At 54.6% G+C, this 15248-nt stretch overlaps 1 protein-coding gene across 3 annotated transcripts; it reads left to right on the top strand.

Annotated features, from left to right (window-relative positions):
- The first annotated feature begins 1546 nt into the window (after positions 1-1546).
- On the top strand, positions 1547-14997 carry SEMA4G (semaphorin 4G). 3 transcript variants are annotated; one of them, XM_053922179.1, is made up of 16 exons: positions 1547-1658; positions 4541-5011; positions 5116-5264; positions 5548-5610; positions 8350-8448; positions 8560-8653; positions 8802-8915; positions 9115-9284; positions 9367-9536; positions 9832-9976; positions 10136-10358; positions 10753-10868; positions 11004-11164; positions 11365-11426; positions 12756-13809; positions 13931-14997. In XM_053922179.1, the coding sequence occupies exons 2-15, from the start codon at positions 4888-4890 to the stop codon at positions 13583-13585; spliced, it is 2520 nt and encodes an 839-aa protein (XP_053778154.1). In that variant the 5' UTR covers positions 1547-1658; positions 4541-4887; the 3' UTR covers positions 13586-13809; positions 13931-14997. The 3 variants fall into 3 exon arrangements, with proteins under 3 accessions (XP_053778154.1, XP_053778152.1, XP_053778153.1); XM_053922177.1 differs by having other exon boundaries at positions 11004-11179; XM_053922178.1 differs by lacking the exon at positions 1547-1658 and adding an exon at positions 1846-1977 and having other exon boundaries at positions 11004-11179.
- The last annotated feature ends 251 nt before the right edge of the window (positions 14998-15248 follow it).

The raw sequence follows: 15248 nt of genomic DNA, 5'->3' as shown, positions 1-15248 counted from the left end.
TCCTGATTGTCCTCTGTATACACAAGAATAATTTCAAGGCAAGTTATTTAACCTCTTGGAGCCTCTTTTCCCATCTATAAAATAAGGTTAATCCCTCAAGATTGGAATGAAGATACAATGAAAACTTAAAAAAAAAAAAAAAAACCCGAAGCTGGCGCTCTTTGAAGATATGCGTGCACACTCGAAGCATTTCTCCCCAGCTACCTCCCCCTCCAACTACACACATCCTATTTGCAGAGTGCTGGGGGAGGTGGAAGTGTGATGCGGGCCCTGCTGTCTAGTCACACACGGCAACCCAAACTACGAGACTGTGTATGAGGATGTGCCAAACTGAGCTTCGGGAGCTTCAGCAAAAGAAGGATGATATGTCTTTCCCTGGGTCCCTTCAAATGACAGAGCCTCTTGAATCTTGTTCACTGGCTCTCAGGCCGGTGCTCATCCTTCTGTTCTCCTACCCTCTGTCCCCCAGAGCACAGACTCCTAGGCACATGAGTTAGTTACCTGTGCTTCTGTGGCCTTCATTTTGGTCCTGCTGTTGGGACCATATCAATACCATCATGGATGAGAGAGGGAGGATCAGGCCAGGTCATGTCTAGAGCTCGGGTTTGAGGCAAACCCTAGAGGGGTCTTTAATAGGCAGTGGGAAGAAGGCACCACCCAAGTTGAAAGGAAACGGAAGGGCCAAAGTTTGCATGGGAGGCCCATCCTAGTTGAGTTACAAGAGTTGAGGGGTTGATTCTGTGGAGGTGTTCTAGAGTGCCACTGAGTAAGGTGATTGAGCCGAGGAAGGTTGGGATGTTTTATTGCCTGGGAGGAGTTCACCGAAAGATCTGGAGTAAGAAAGATGTCCAAGGTGAGCTGGAAGGGAAGGGAAGGGAGGTGTGTGAGTGGCCCAGTCCCTGAGGAGGTGTACCCCAGTTACATCAAAGGTTTGGTCAAGTGGACAGGTTCAAATGGTTGTGGCTTATCTATCCAGAAAAACTACTTTCTGTGTGCACTTCTGGTCGGGCTGTCCCATCATCCCTTTAGGCCTGACCCCCACCCCCTCACCCACCCAGACCTCAGTCTGAAGGACCAGGCGACGGACAGGGATCTTGAGCTGAGAAGACCCTGTTCTGTGTTCAGAGCTGCCCCAACGCTTGGTCTCCATGTACTGTGGCTCTCTGCACCCTAGGCAGAGAGCACAAGGCGTGGCAGAAACTCAAGAAGTGAGGACAGGCTTTCAGGCCCACGGGCTTTGGGAGAGTTTGTAGCCCCCAGAGAACAGGTTTGCGTGTCTCTAGAGGAGGAAAGTCGGAAGGGTCCTAGGGCTGGAGGGGAAAGAAGGTGGGCAATGAGCCGTTGAGAGCATTCAGTGTAGTAAGACCACCACCAGGGGGCAATACCAGAGCCTCCGACCTTGTGGGAGCGGAAAGCCATGGCCCTTAAACAGTCTCTATAGTATGGGGGGCGGGAGCAAAGGAGAGAACAGCACCTTTCTCTGCACCCCACCCAGTCCGCCTGGCCTCCTTGTCCCACCTTCCAGGCCCCGCCCCGCCGGTGGCTCCGCCTCCACCTCCCGCCCCGCCTCTGACCACGGCCCCTTCATCCTGCAGCTGGTGCTTTGGGGCCCAGAGCTGTGCGTCGCTGTCTCTGTGGCCCAGGATCCGAGCGCAAAGGTGAGAGAGGCAGGGGTTGCGGGCGGTGGCGGTGCTTGGGATGGGGGGAGTGGTGGGGGGCGGGGGCTGGGCCAGGCCTTCTCCACATCCATTCCACCCTCCTAGCTGGGCCAGGCCTTTATCACCGCCAAGTCCCCCGGTCCTCATAAAGGATGTAAAGGGTCGCAGGCGAGGCCTCCAGCCGCGGTGGGCGCAAACCCACCAACATGGAGTCGGGGATTAGCGCACAGAACCGGGGCCGTGTGGCGAGCAGTGGCCCCCGGGATCTGGGTCACGTCTCCTGGCGTCTGGCGGGATAGAAGGAGACCTTGTCCTCGAGGTACAGCAGTAGAAACTGAGGTTAGACCTGAGGAAAGGAGAGAACCGGGGAGGAGATGGAGGAAGGAGGTAGCGGGGGAGGTGCTCACAGGCCAGGAGAGACCACCATCCTACTGGGCAGAGGGAATCACCTCTTACATTAGGCAGGTGGACATCTAGAATGAAGGTTGAGAGGCTGCTGATCCTACATGGATCTTGTTGGGGGGATGGGTCTCCCCTGCTCAGTTCCCTTTGCCCTAGGATCTGCCAGGTGGGAAGGTGATCAGAGTCTAGGGAGCTGGCCCTGGGGAGGAACCCAAACTATGGAACCAAGGGTGGAATGTGGGGTATGGACTGGAGACCTTGAAGCCTAGTTGCCCCTTTGCCTCGCCTTCTCCCCCAACAGGTTTTAAATGGGGGTTCAGAGCTCAGGCCCAACTCCCATAACTAGAACTGCAGTGTACATGGGAGTAGAGAGTGCCAAGTGATCCATTCCATCTTTCCTTTGCTAAAACTAGGGGCCTCCTTCCTTTCCTGCAGAGCAGCCTTGACCCATGCACCCATCCCATTGCAGCATCTGAGGTCAGAAGCTTCCCCCATCACACACACATACACACAAACACGTACTTGGAATCTGGTGTTAGTATCAGGACACTGGGGAGGGCGGGAGGGTTCGGCTCTTTATCTCACCCTTTGTGGACACCCGCAGCCTCCAAGTCTGCAGTGAGAACTGGACCCCTGTATGTACATATGCTTGTCTCTGCGTAAATGTAATTGTGTGTTTGAGGACTGTGAACACACATGTACTTGACCCTTCTGTGTCTGACCTACTGTATCAATGAGTTTGTGTGCATGTCCCTCCATATATGTGTGTATGGGCATCCTCCTGTGAATAGGTGTGCAATCCTTCATAGGCACATGTGTGGGTTTATAACCCTCCTTGTCAACCTCTGAGGCTGTGTGACCTGCTGAATGAATGGGCATATGAATATAACCTTACATGTGAATATGTATGAACACATGTGGCAGGCCCTTTATGTGAACAATTTGTTCACATATGTGAACAAACCTCCCTGTGAGTGTGTGTGCATGAATATCCTGTGAGTACATGTGTTCACAGCCCTCCTGTGCCTGTGTGTGTGTGCACCTGTTTGCATACACACCACCCTCCTCTGGACACATGTGACTTGTGTAAATCTGTGTGAGTGTGCCATGTACCACACTCTGAGTGGTTCCTCTGACCTGGGGTGTGTTCCTCCTGCCCAATCCTAGGGACTCACTCCTCCTACCCGTAGGGCTCCCCCCTCCTTCTGCACTGAGCAAATAAGAGGACCCAAAAGTAAACAGGTGTGCCTCCACAGTGAGGGGTGGCGCATGGGCAGTTTGCCTGGGGCCTCCAGCTGCCCCAGCCTCCCAAACCAGTAGCTGATGCTCTTTCTGTGGGTCAGGGACCCCCTTCCATCTATTCATACTCCATTCTCTCCCTCTGGGCTCTGTCCACTACAGTGCTGAACTTTACCTCTTAAGTAAATGCTCTAAAGTCCTGTTCTCCCTCTGGCCAGCTCCTCACCCCTCCCCTCTCTTCAAGGCCACATAGTTAATCTTTGACTTGGAAAGGTGGGGAGAGGCCAGTGACCCGGGCCCTGTCTGTGGGCATCTGATGAGAATAGGTGGGCCGGCCTTCCTCCACACCTAGCCCAGCCGAGGAGGCCTTCAGCTGGAGCCACCTCAGAGATCAGGCCTGTTCCAGTGCTCAGAGGCCTGCCGCCTGCCCCCCAGCCTGTTCCTAGCTGGTTGGCTTGAAGGAGGGCCCAGATGTGGGAATAGTCTCCAACATATATATGCCAGGGGAGGTGACCAAGAGCTCAGGGATCCCATCATTCACCTTTCCCATGTAGCTCACGTCTCAGTTAACTGGACTTGTGCATTACAGCCTCCTGCACAGACATGACACTCGTGCCGCCAGGGGGGCCAGATACCCCCCACTGCATGCGAGTGCCTGTTTGCAGGCAGGGGCATGTGTACATGCCTAGCCAGAGGGTGCAGTACAGACTCAAATGGGGATGGTGGAGATGTGCACCCCCTCAGAGAGGAATGCTGGGAAGTATCTAATTAAAGAGAAATTCCAGAAGGACCTCTCAGGCTAGGGAAAAGAAAAAACAAAGGGAAAACAGGGCAAAATCAACAAAGGCCCATTAATTGTCTCTGCCCAGGCCTTCCTGCATCAGGCACCCCCGCAGGCAGCAAGGGCAGCTGCAGCCCAGCTTGGTCTCATTGTTGGGAGGAGAAGGCATTCTCCCTGAGAACCCAAGCTCCACCAAGATGGAGGCCTACCTAAGCTTCTCACTTGGTCAGAGGACTATTACCTTGGGTTTAGGTAGGGAGGAGTAAAGGGTTTTGTAAAGAGGGCAAGTCCCACCCAACTTCCTGCATCAGAATGACTGAGTCAATCCTGACCTGGCAGTCCTGCAGATGCTTGGCCTCCTCCCTTCGGTACCCCCTGAAGTCTGGGGGTAGTGTCAGCTACCTTCCACCCACACAGAGATCAAAGGGCTTTTTTTTTTCCTGTTTTTCTTTTTCTTCAGAAACCAGACCTCAGAGAACCAGCACTAGCCCTGCTTTTGAGGCAGGGTAACCCCATCAGTGACCTACAACCCCTCCAATGACCCCACAACTCCCTGTCACCATGGAGTCTGTATTTGATGCAGCCAGGCAGTGTGTGATCCTCTGACCTCTTACCTGGGATTCCATGGCCACGCAACCCTATGATTCCATGTCCCCCCAATTCCAGGACCCTCCCTGGCCCCATGACCCCTGACCTTCCAAGTGACCTCCCTGGACCTTGACCCCTGTGACTGTTCTTCCCATCATCCCCTTGACTCTGGCCCTGGCTCCCCTTCGGGGTCTTGTTGGCCAGGGCTTTCCCAGGAAGATGTGGGGGAGGCTCTGGCCCCTCCTCCTGAGCTTCCTCACAGCAACTGCAGTCCCCGGACCCTCACCACGGAGACCATCCAGAGAACTAGATGCCACCCCTCGGATGACTATCCCCTATGAAGGTTAGACTGACCTCCCCCTGCCCCAACCTCAAAAGACAGCAGGAGCCAGGGCTGGGTGTGGGAGGCAGCCCCAGAACAGGGCTCACAGCTCCTGCTCTCCCCAGAGCTCTCTGGGACCCGAAACTTCAAGGGCCCAGCCCAGAACTACTCAACACTGCTGCTGGAGGAAGCCTCGGCGAGGCTGCTGGTGGGAGCCCGGGGCGCCCTGTTCTCTCTCAGTGCTCACGACATAGGAGATGGGTCTCACAAAGAGGTCAGCCCCTGGAACCTGGGCCACCCAGAGGGTCTCTGGCTTCATCCACCTCCCCAGGACCTCAACTTCCTGGAAACCCTGCCACCCTTCCATAGCCCCCTGGTCAGACAGTGCTGCCCTTCCCAGCCCAGGTCTCCCTTACACCTAAAGCTCCTCCTGAAACTGACCCCTACCTCAATTTCCCCAGTTCCCTGGGGTCCTATCACCTGGTCCCACAGGTAATGGGAAAAGCAAGGGTATTGGGGCCAGTGCATCAGCCTTTCTCCCCTTTCCCCCACTCCAGATCCACTGGGAGGCCTCCCCAGAGATGCAAAGCAAATGTCATCAAAAAGGGAAAAACAATCAGGTATGTGGTCTGCCCTGTCCCCAGCTGCTTTCCTTCTCAGTGGCGGATGTCAGGGCTGGGAACACAGAGGGAGAGGTAACGATCAGCTAGTCCATGGCAGCAACCACGACAAGCACTGTAAGTGCTGGTGGAGTGGTGAGCCCCAGGCGCAGCACTTCTAATCCAGACATCTGGTGACCCATTAGCTTGGTCTGTGATGGCATCTTAATTTCCTCTGGGCTCTCAAATAACAATCACGATAACAGTAATTAATCTCTAGTAAGTGCTGACTTAGCTATTATCTCACCTAATTCTAAAATAACCCTGTGAAATGGTATTATCCCCATTTTAGAGAGGAGAAAAATGAGGCTTTGGTCAAGGAATAGCCCAAGTACTCAGCGTTCCATGGAGGGTGTTGGTGAGGTGTCAACCCGTCCTGGCTAAAGAAACAGGGTGTCTACAGGGGTCCCAAGTCTGACTATTTAACAGATCCGTCTGGAAAGCTTTTTAAAAATACACATTCCCACCCTGGCTGGTGTGGCTCCATGGACTGAGTGCTGGCCTTCAAAAGGTTGCCAGTTTGATTCCCAGTCAGGGCACATGCCTGGGTTGAAGGCAAGTCCCCAGTAGGGGGCGCACGAGAGGCAACCACATATCAATGTTTCTCTCTTTCTCCCTCCCTTCCCCTCTCTCTAAAAATAAATAAATAAAATCTCAAAAACTTAAAAAAAATACACATTCCCAAGGTCCACCAGCCCGTGAATTCTGATTCAGTGAGTCAGGCGTGGTGTTGAGACAGGCGTGTTTAAAGATGTGCCTCTTGGGACTTCCATCAACGGCTGCCTCCTGGGGCAGCATGGATAGACAATGGGGCTGGGAGGCAGGCGGTGCCCAGGTCATGAAGGATTTGGATTTTATTCTGTGACGATGAGCACCCTCACCACTTGATACTTTAGATACTCAACCTTTAATGTGCACGTGAATCACCTGGGGATATTATAAATGCAGATGCTAACTCAGTAGGTCTGGGAAAGTCTTAAGATTCTGCAATTCTTAACACACTCCCAGGAGACGCTGACACTGCTATTCTCTGGGCCACACTTTGGGTAGACAGGACACTTCCCGAAGTGGGTTCTGAGGAATATCCATTTTCAAAAGAGGGATTTTCGTGGTCAGATGAGTTTGAGAAATGCTGCATGCTCAGTCCCATGATGCGCAGCAACACCCGTGAGGCTCTGAGAAGTCCCCAGTAAAGGTAGATTTTACCTGTAGTTAAATAAGTTTTAGCTGGTGGAGCTTATTTAACCACAGAGTTCCTCTTCCCCTCCCCCTTATTAATGTAAACACCTTGAGGAAACATTACCTACTGTAGGAATATCTACCCAGCCCCTGGCACTGCATGGACTAAAATGGAGTGAGTCTGGAGGCAGGACAGGCAGTGGCCAGGTTGGGGGCATCGCATGGGTCAGAGGAGGGAGGCCTGAACAGGCTGGTGGAGGGGAGGGATGGAGCCACCCCTGCACCCAGGGAGGGAGCGGGAGGAGCCAAAGATGCCTGCATGGATCCAAACCCTGGGAAACAGGCAGGAGGAGGCATCTTTAACAAGGCAAAGAAGTCAAGAGGGCAGCAGCTTGAAGCATTTGATGGGCAGAGAAAGCCAGTGTGGCTGGATTAGCGTGAGCCCAGGGTAAGGGGCAGGGCCAAGAGCATGCTGGACCCTATGTTCAGGTGCTCAGGACTCTGGTGAGCCGCTGAAGGGTTTTTAAATATAGCAACAACATGATCTGGTTTACATTTTTTTTAACTGTGCCTTAGAAAGTGGGTTGCGAGAGTGGGCAGATTGGTAGGCTATCTCTGGAAGGAAACTCCAGGCAGTGGTAACAGCTGTCTCCTTGGGAGGCAACAGGGATAAAAAGGATACTCTGTTTACGACATGTCCTTCTGTGCCTTTTGAATTGTACACTGAGTGCACATATTCCTTACTCATTGAATAAATAAGTCGGTTTTTATAAACAGTGGTGGAGGCTTGGGAGAGCTGGCAGGTGGTTGCTGCAGCAGTTCAGGGAAGAGGTGATGGTGGCACTAATTTGGACTAGGTTGGGGGCATGGAGGAAAGTGGATCAAGTCCAGCGACGTTTAGGACAAAGAGACTTTTAATCAGAAAGCAGGACTGAATGTGGGGGTGAGGGAGTGGGAAGCAGCAACCATGACTCCTGGTTTCTGGACTGAGTAGGATGCACAGAGGAAGAGAGGAGGGAAAGACTAGATGAACAGGTTTAGGAGGGAAGAGCAGGTTAGGGAAGAGGGGATGAGTCTGCTTTCTGACACAGCGAGTTTGATGTGTCTGGGATATCGGGTGGAGAGAGGGCTAGAGCCCGAGGATAGATTTGGTAGTATCACCCCAAAGGGGCTGTGGGAGCTCCAAGGTTGGGGGACACTGCTGAGAAGGAGACGTGCAAGAAGGGTGGTGAGAGTCTGAGAGGACCTGAGCTGAGGGTGCAGGAGATGTAGGGGAAGCTGGCAGAGTGCACCATGTAACCCAAGACATAGAGGAGGGGAGTCATGCCCCTGGGAAGCCACAGGACAGTGAGTTCCAGGGAGCACTCTACGTTCTGGGCAGAGAGCAGGCCCACTGGGATATTGGAAAGAACTGTGTGTGTCCTGTGAGTGGGGATAAGAGCCAGAGTACCAAGCTGGACTAATGGGAGAAGCCCCTAAGGAGGCCCCGGGGCTCACGGCCGTCCCCCACCTACCCCACAGACAGAGTGCTTCAACCATGTGCGATTCCTACAGCGGCTCAATGCCACCCACCTCTACGCATGTGGGACCCACGCCTTCCAGCCCCTCTGTGCAGCCATTGTGAGTACGCCTACCCTAGCCCTGATCAGTGGTCCCGGACCCCAGATTGGTCTGACCTTGGGCTCCTGCCTGTCATTGGAACCACTCACTTCTGAACCCTTATTCCCCCAGGATGCTGAGGCCTTCACCTTGCCAAGTAGCTTCGAGGATGGAAAAGAGAAGTGTCCTTATGACCCAGCCCGTGGCTTCACAGGCCTTATCATCGGTGAGCGCGCCTTCCTCCCCTCTCCAGTCCCTCATCCACAAGCATGCTGTTTGAGGGACACAGATGCCACTGCTAGAACTTGCCACCATGTGTGTTATGTGCCTTGTCGTGTGTGACATGTCTCATGCCTGGCACGTCCCTGCTCCAGATGGAGGCCTCTACACAGCCACACGGTATGAATTCCGCAGCATTCCTGACATCCGCCGGAGCCGCCACCCACACTCCCTGAGGACTGAGGAGGCACCCATGCACTGGCTCAACGGTTAGGAGGATGGGGCTCAGGGTGAGGGGCAGGGGACTGTTTCTTTGTCTTTACTCCCTTGGACAGTTGACCATCCTGTCCTCATACCCCCAGGGAAGCTGCCTATTCCTGGGTATGTTTGAGTGAGGGGTAGGGGTGTGGGGTGTGGGGAGAGACACCCAGCCTGTCTCAGAAGCCACCTGAACTGCCCGGCTCACAGATGCTGAGTTTGTGTTCTCCGTCCTGGTGCGGGAGAGCAAGGCCAGCATGGTGGGCGATGATGACAAGGTTTACTACTTCTTCACGGAGCGTGCCACCGAGGAGGGCTCTGGCAACTTTGCTCAGAGCCGCAGCAGCCACCGTGTGGCCCGTGTGGCCCGTGTGTGCAAGGTAACTAGGACTGAGGTTGGGGCAAGGGTGTAGAGGCTGCAGTGTGATCCTGGCTCCTGACCCCATGCCCCTACCTCCCCAGGGAGACCTGGGAGGGAAGAAGATCCTGCAGAAGAAGTGGACCTCCTTCTTAAAGGCGCGTCTCATCTGCCACATTCCACAGTATGAGACACTACGTGGTGTCTGCAGCGTGGACGTTGACACCTCAGCCCGCACGCACTTCTATGCGGCCTTCACGCTGACCACACAGTGGTCAGTGCGGGGATAGCGGGGAGGCAAGAAACTGGGGACAGCCTAGGGGCTGGAGCAGAAGTCAGTGAGGATGAGTCAGGATCCACTGTGGGGAGGGCTGACTGCACAGAGAGAATTTCAAGCATATCTAGCTAGCCCGGGGCCAGAGGCCACAGTGGCCTATGGACCCTCAGGGGGCCCTGTGGGCCTAGAACTGGGACTTCCCAGGATAACATTGGGCTCCAGGCTGGACAGGCAGCAGACAGGCAGGCGCCACTCAATGTGACTCACCCTCTCGCCTATGTATTATCCCCAGGAAGACCCTGGAGGCCTCAGCCATCTGCCGCTATGATCTGACCGAGGTGCAAGCTGTCTTTGCAGGCCCCTACATGGAATATCAGGATGGCGTCCGGCGCTGGGGACGCTACGAGGGTGGGGTGCCAGAGCCCCGGCCCGGCTCGGTGAGTGTACAGACCTGGGGTCAGTGCTCAGTAGACAGAACCCGTAGAAGGGACAGGAGGTCTGGCCTTGCAGGGAGGACAGGCAGGACAGAACCCCTGGGAGGGTAGTAGGATCTTGTGCGGAGTCCTGAGGTTCACCACTCCTGTTCCCCACCCCAGTGTATCACAGATTCGTTGCGCAGCCAAGGCTACAACTCCTCCCAGGACTTGCCGTCGCTGGTCCTGGACTTTGTGAAACTGCACCCACTGATGGCTCGGCCCGTGGTGCCCACACGTGGACGGCCCCTGCTGCTCAAGCGCAGCGTGCGCTACACACACCTCACAGGGACACCTGTCACCACACCTGCTGGACCCACCTATGACCTGCTCTTTCTGGGCACAGGTGCTTCTGACCCCCGGCCTGAACACTCTGGTGACTACTGGGCCTGTCCTTTGATCCCTGTTGACCTCTAGCCTCCCTGATGACCCTTGGTCACAAAACCCTGGTGACCACTGATGTTGATTCTACAGTGAACACTACTGGCCCCCAGTGAATTGGTGACTGCTGACTCCTGTCACCAACCACCAATCACTAATTGACCCTAGTCACTAATGCTTCTGAACTCAGTAATTCCTGCCATGAAGAGCCCAGAGGTCCCAATGTCCTGAGGGCCCACTGCTACTGAATGAATCTTGTCCCTGGCCTCATGACTCCCAAGCAGTCCCGTTAGGCTGTTGCTGGGGGCCCAGAACAGATTCCATTGCTGAAATCTGACCCTCCGCCCTTTTCATACTAGCTGATGGCTGGATCCACAAGGCCGTGGTCCTGGGCTCTGGGATGCATATTATTGAAGAGACACAAGTGTTCAAGGAGCCCCAGTCTGTGGAGAATCTGGTCATCTCTCCGATGCAGGTGATGCCTGAGTCATGACTCTCCATATGGCCTTGCCAGAAAGGAGGGAGTGGGGGGATTGGGGAGGTTGGGCATGGGCTGTATTATGTGTCTGTAAGGGGGAGTTGCTGACCAGCTGTCCCCTCTGGCTCCCAGCATAGCCTCTACGTGGGGGCCTCTAGTGGAGTCATCCAGCTGCCACTGTCCAGCTGCCCTCGCTACCGCTCCTGCTATGACTGCATCCTGGCCCGGGACCCTTACTGTGGCTGGGACCCCAGCACCCATGCCTGCCTGGAGGCCACCACTGCAGTGAACAGGTCCCAGGGTAGCAGGTGGGAAGTGGTAGGAGGTGTGAGTCCCACATGCCCAGGGACTTGGAGCCTGAGTCAGGGGAGGAAGGCCTGCCAGCTGTAGGGGGAGTGGGAGCCAGTTGTGGGTAACAACCTGGCTGACCCTTCCACTGGGGAAACGGAAGCCCAGTCGCCCTTATTCATGAGTTCTGATCTTCTGCCTCCAGGACAGCACTGATACAGGACATAGAGAGAGGAAACCGAGGCTGCGAGAGCAGCAGGGACACAGGTAAGTGACATTCATGGATGTGTGCGGGTCTGGCTGTAAAACTGTCCTCTTTAACTTTTACTGTCCTTTGGATGCACATATGTGTATCTGAATGGCTGTGTCTATGTGCTTGCAGAGCACACAGAGTAAGTGCTCGACAAATATTTGTTGCCCAAAAGAATTACAAATGCGGAAACACGCTCACTTCCGGAGCTTTCAGCCAAGTGGTAGGAGGGGGGTTGGCAATCACGTGATCACACAATTAATTATAATTATTTCCATTGCCTTTTGTTACAAAAGAAATAATTACAACAATGACAAGGGTTTGAAGGATAATAGGTACTTCCCCAAAGAAGATCAGATGACTACACTAGTATCTAAAGAGCAAAAGTTAATAATCATAGCTAATATGCACTGAGTGCTTACTGTGTGGCAGGCACTGGTCAAACACTCACAGCATTCCTATGACAGAGATGCCATTATCATCATCCCCATGAGGGACAACCTCTCTGAGGCACAGGGAGAATAAGTAAACTGCCCAAAGTTAATCAGCTATTAAGTGGGAGGGTCAGAATTCAAACCTGCCCCCAACAGTCAGACCAGAGTTTGTGCTGTTGATCACTGCTCTCTCCCCACAAGTTACCCAGGCAAGTGAGGGCCACAGGGAGAGGGATGACACCCAAGCAGAGGGAGCAGCAAGCAGAGCAAGCTTGGTGTGTTTGAGCAACGAGGGAAGAGGCTGGAGAAGTGGGCGGGGACCATGCTAAGACAGGGGAATGGCATGATCAGCTGAGTGTTTTTAAAAGGCACCCACTGCTGCACAGAGAGTGGGTTAGATGGGGACCAGAGTGGGCCAGCCCTCGGGGCAGGAGAGAAGTGAACAGGTCTGAGACATATTCCAGAAGCACAGTCTCGGTGAGGGTTGCATACAAAGGTGAGGGGGAGTAAGACGCAAGGAAGACTCCCAGGTTTCTGACTTAGGCACCTGACAATTCAAGGAAAAGACCTGTTGTGGGAGGGAGACTTTGGCCTTTGTTCCTGAGTCCAAGAGACCTCATGTTGATGCCCAGAATGTGGAAGATATTCAAGTCTGACACCCAGGAGAGCAGTCTGTGCTGGAGGTAGAGATTAGGCATCAATGGCAGATGGCAGGAATTGAAACCACAGTGAAGGGCCAACGTGAACATTCTGTGGGAGCATAAGCGCAGAGCTTGGCCAGTTGTCACTGTGATTCCAGATTCTGTGCTTGTTGCTGGGGACATAGCAGTGAGCCATCTGGCTTGCCATCTCCAATGCCTTCCCTGGGATTGGCAGACATTGACTACTCTTCCTGCCCCCTACTTCCTCCAGGGCCACCACCACCAATGAAGACCCGTTCTGTGCTACGGGGTGACGATGTCCTCCTGCCCTGTGACCAGCCGTCCAACCTGGCCCGGGCCTTGTGGCTGCTCAATGGGAGCATGGGCCTGAGCGATGGGCAGGGTGGCTACCGTGTAGGCGTGGATGGGCTGCTGGTGACAGACACGCAGCCTGAACACAGTGGCCACTATGGCTGCTATGCTGAGGAGAATGGCCTTCGCACCCTGCTGACCTCCTACAGCCTCACGGTGCGGCCAGCCACTCCTGCCCCGGCTCCACAAGCCCCTGCCATGCCTGGGGCACAACTGGCACCTGATGTGAGGCTGCTCTATGTGCTAGCCATTGCTGCACTTGGTGGCCTCTGCCTCATCCTGGCTTCCTCCCTTCTCTATGTGGCCTGTCTTCGGGGAGGCAGACGAGGGCGCCGAAGGAAATACTCGCTGGGTCGGGCTGGCCGGGCAGGGGGCTCTGCTGTGCAGCTGCAGACAGTCTCAGGCCAGTGTCCTGGAGAGGAAGATGAGGGTGACGATGGGGAGGGGGCTGGGGGCCTGGAGGGTGGCTGTCTCCAGATCATCCCAGGGGAAGGAGCCCCAGCCCCGCCTCCTCCACCACCCCCACTGCCACCAGCTGAGCTGACCAATGGGCTGGTGGCACTGCCTAGCCGGCTGCGCAGGATGAATGGCAACAGCTACGTGCTCCTGAGGCAGAGCAACAATGGAGTGCCCACGGGGCCCTGCTCCTTCGCTGAGGAGCTCAGCCGCATCCTGGAGAAGAGGAAGCACACGCAGCTTGTAGAGCACTTGGATGAGAGCTCTGTCTGAGCCCAGCCTTCCAGGACAAATGCTCCTCCAAGCCAGCCTGTCTGCCCAAGGCTGGGCTGCTGCGTCCCAACACAGCCGCCCTTCCCCCCACACCCCCAACACCAGGCCCTTCCAACTTTTGATGTCCCTATAAGGCTAGCCAGAGTCAGGCCCAGCCAAAGTCCCCTCCTCAATCTCCACAGACCCATCTGTGAGCAGCCCAGGCCAACTGGTTCTCCTCAGAGGTAGGTGCTCCCTCAGGTTCTTCAGCCCCAGTCCCTATTCCCTTAACCTAATCACTTGGGAGGAGAGGACCCCCGTCCTCCTGTCCCACCCATCTGCTTAAATCCTTCCTCTTTCTCCCAGGCAGGGCTTGCAGGTTCAGATGGCCTCAATGTCACCATCCTCTGCATGGCCCTATGTGCTGGACGGTCCTGATACCAGACAAGACCTCTGTCAGCAAAAGAGCCACCTGAACCCTGCGTACATTCACATGCCCATATGGAAGAATGTCTATCAGCTGGGCTGCAGGCCCCCATCCCCCCTTCTTCTGGACTTTGGGTACACTCCCAAATGCCACATCCCATCCTATATATTTAGTCCTCTCCCCTAGTCCCAGCCCCCCGTGGTGACCTCTGTCAAGAACTTGAGAACAGGCCAGCGTGGGGAGGTAAGACTGCATCATTCCCCTCTTCTCCCTTAATGTGCAGCCCTTATGAGTCAGCACCCCCATCCCCTCGGTCACTCTCAAGAGCGACAGAGACAGAGTTCTAGGCATGTCCCTCACATACACATGCTCACGTTTCCACTTACATGCACCTTATGAGCCTCGTTGTGCTGCCTTGGACCTATCAGGTTTGGTCCATGGACATTTCAGAGAGCCCTCTCCGGTTTAGCTGTCCTTACAGACACTTCCCTAGGATGGGTGACCCACACTGCACTCAATGAGCCAGCCTCCTTTTGGGGACCAAGCATTTGCTACCCCTAGACCAGAGTAGCAGGAGGAAAGATCTGCTATCTCACCTGGCACATGAAGCCCGTTCTTGGAACTATGCAAAGGGCAGAGGCTGGGAGTTTGGATGCTTGGCTCCCACCCCTGTCCTACCTCACCGGGGCACTTTCAGGGTCCAGGGGCCTCTGAAGTCTCCAGGCCCATATGGGACAATCAAATCCTGACTGAGCTCCCTCATTCCTTTGGGTGAGGATGACTGTTATTTTTGTAGCTGAGAACGTGGAATCCCACGGATTTTTACTGACCTTCACCCATCCTCTCCCACCTCTCCCCTACAATGAATGTATTTATTGTGAGATGGCTACACTACTTTAGGAATGCCCCCACTCACCACCCAGGTGGGCGGAATGGGCATGTGACAGTGGGGAGCCTGGGCTCAGCTCCTCTACCCCGTTGGTTAATAAATACCCTCTTTTCCCTATGGCTGAGTAATCTGCTTGGTCTCAACTGGACTCCACCTGATCACCAGGGGACAGGTTTCTGAACCTATGGAAAAGGTGCTGCAGGGTTGGCTGTGATCCCCAAAAAAACATTTGCAGAGGAAATTAGGGTCCTCGGCTTCCATCCTGGCTGCCCTGAGCAGGTATACAGGCCTTTGTTAAGGCTCTCACTATTCAGTGATTATGACGAGGGCACAACAAAAGTACAATGGCTCAAGAATTCCTACAAAAG

Source organism: Desmodus rotundus, chromosome 4, assembly GCF_022682495.2.
Source record: "Desmodus rotundus isolate HL8 chromosome 4, HLdesRot8A.1, whole genome shotgun sequence".
Lineage (NCBI taxonomy): Eukaryota > Metazoa > Chordata > Mammalia > Chiroptera > Phyllostomidae > Desmodus > Desmodus rotundus.
This window is presented reverse-complemented; position numbering and strand designations above follow the sequence as displayed.

What these genes read in the sequence shown, in the direction of transcription:
- SEMA4G (XM_053922177.1), top strand. Translation starts at nt 4,888, where the DNA reads ATGTGGGGGAGGCTCTGGCCCCTCCTCCTGAGCTTCCTCACAGCAACT. An exon ending in TGGTCATCTCTCCGATGCAG is followed by an intron (nt 10,869 to 11,003) that starts GTGATGCCTGAG and finishes TCTGGCTCCCAG; the next exon opens with CATAGCCTCTACGTGGGGGC. An exon ending in AACAGGTCCCAGGGTAGCAG is followed by an intron (nt 11,180 to 11,364) that starts GTGGGAAGTGGT and finishes TTCTGCCTCCAG; the next exon opens with GACAGCACTGATACAGGACA.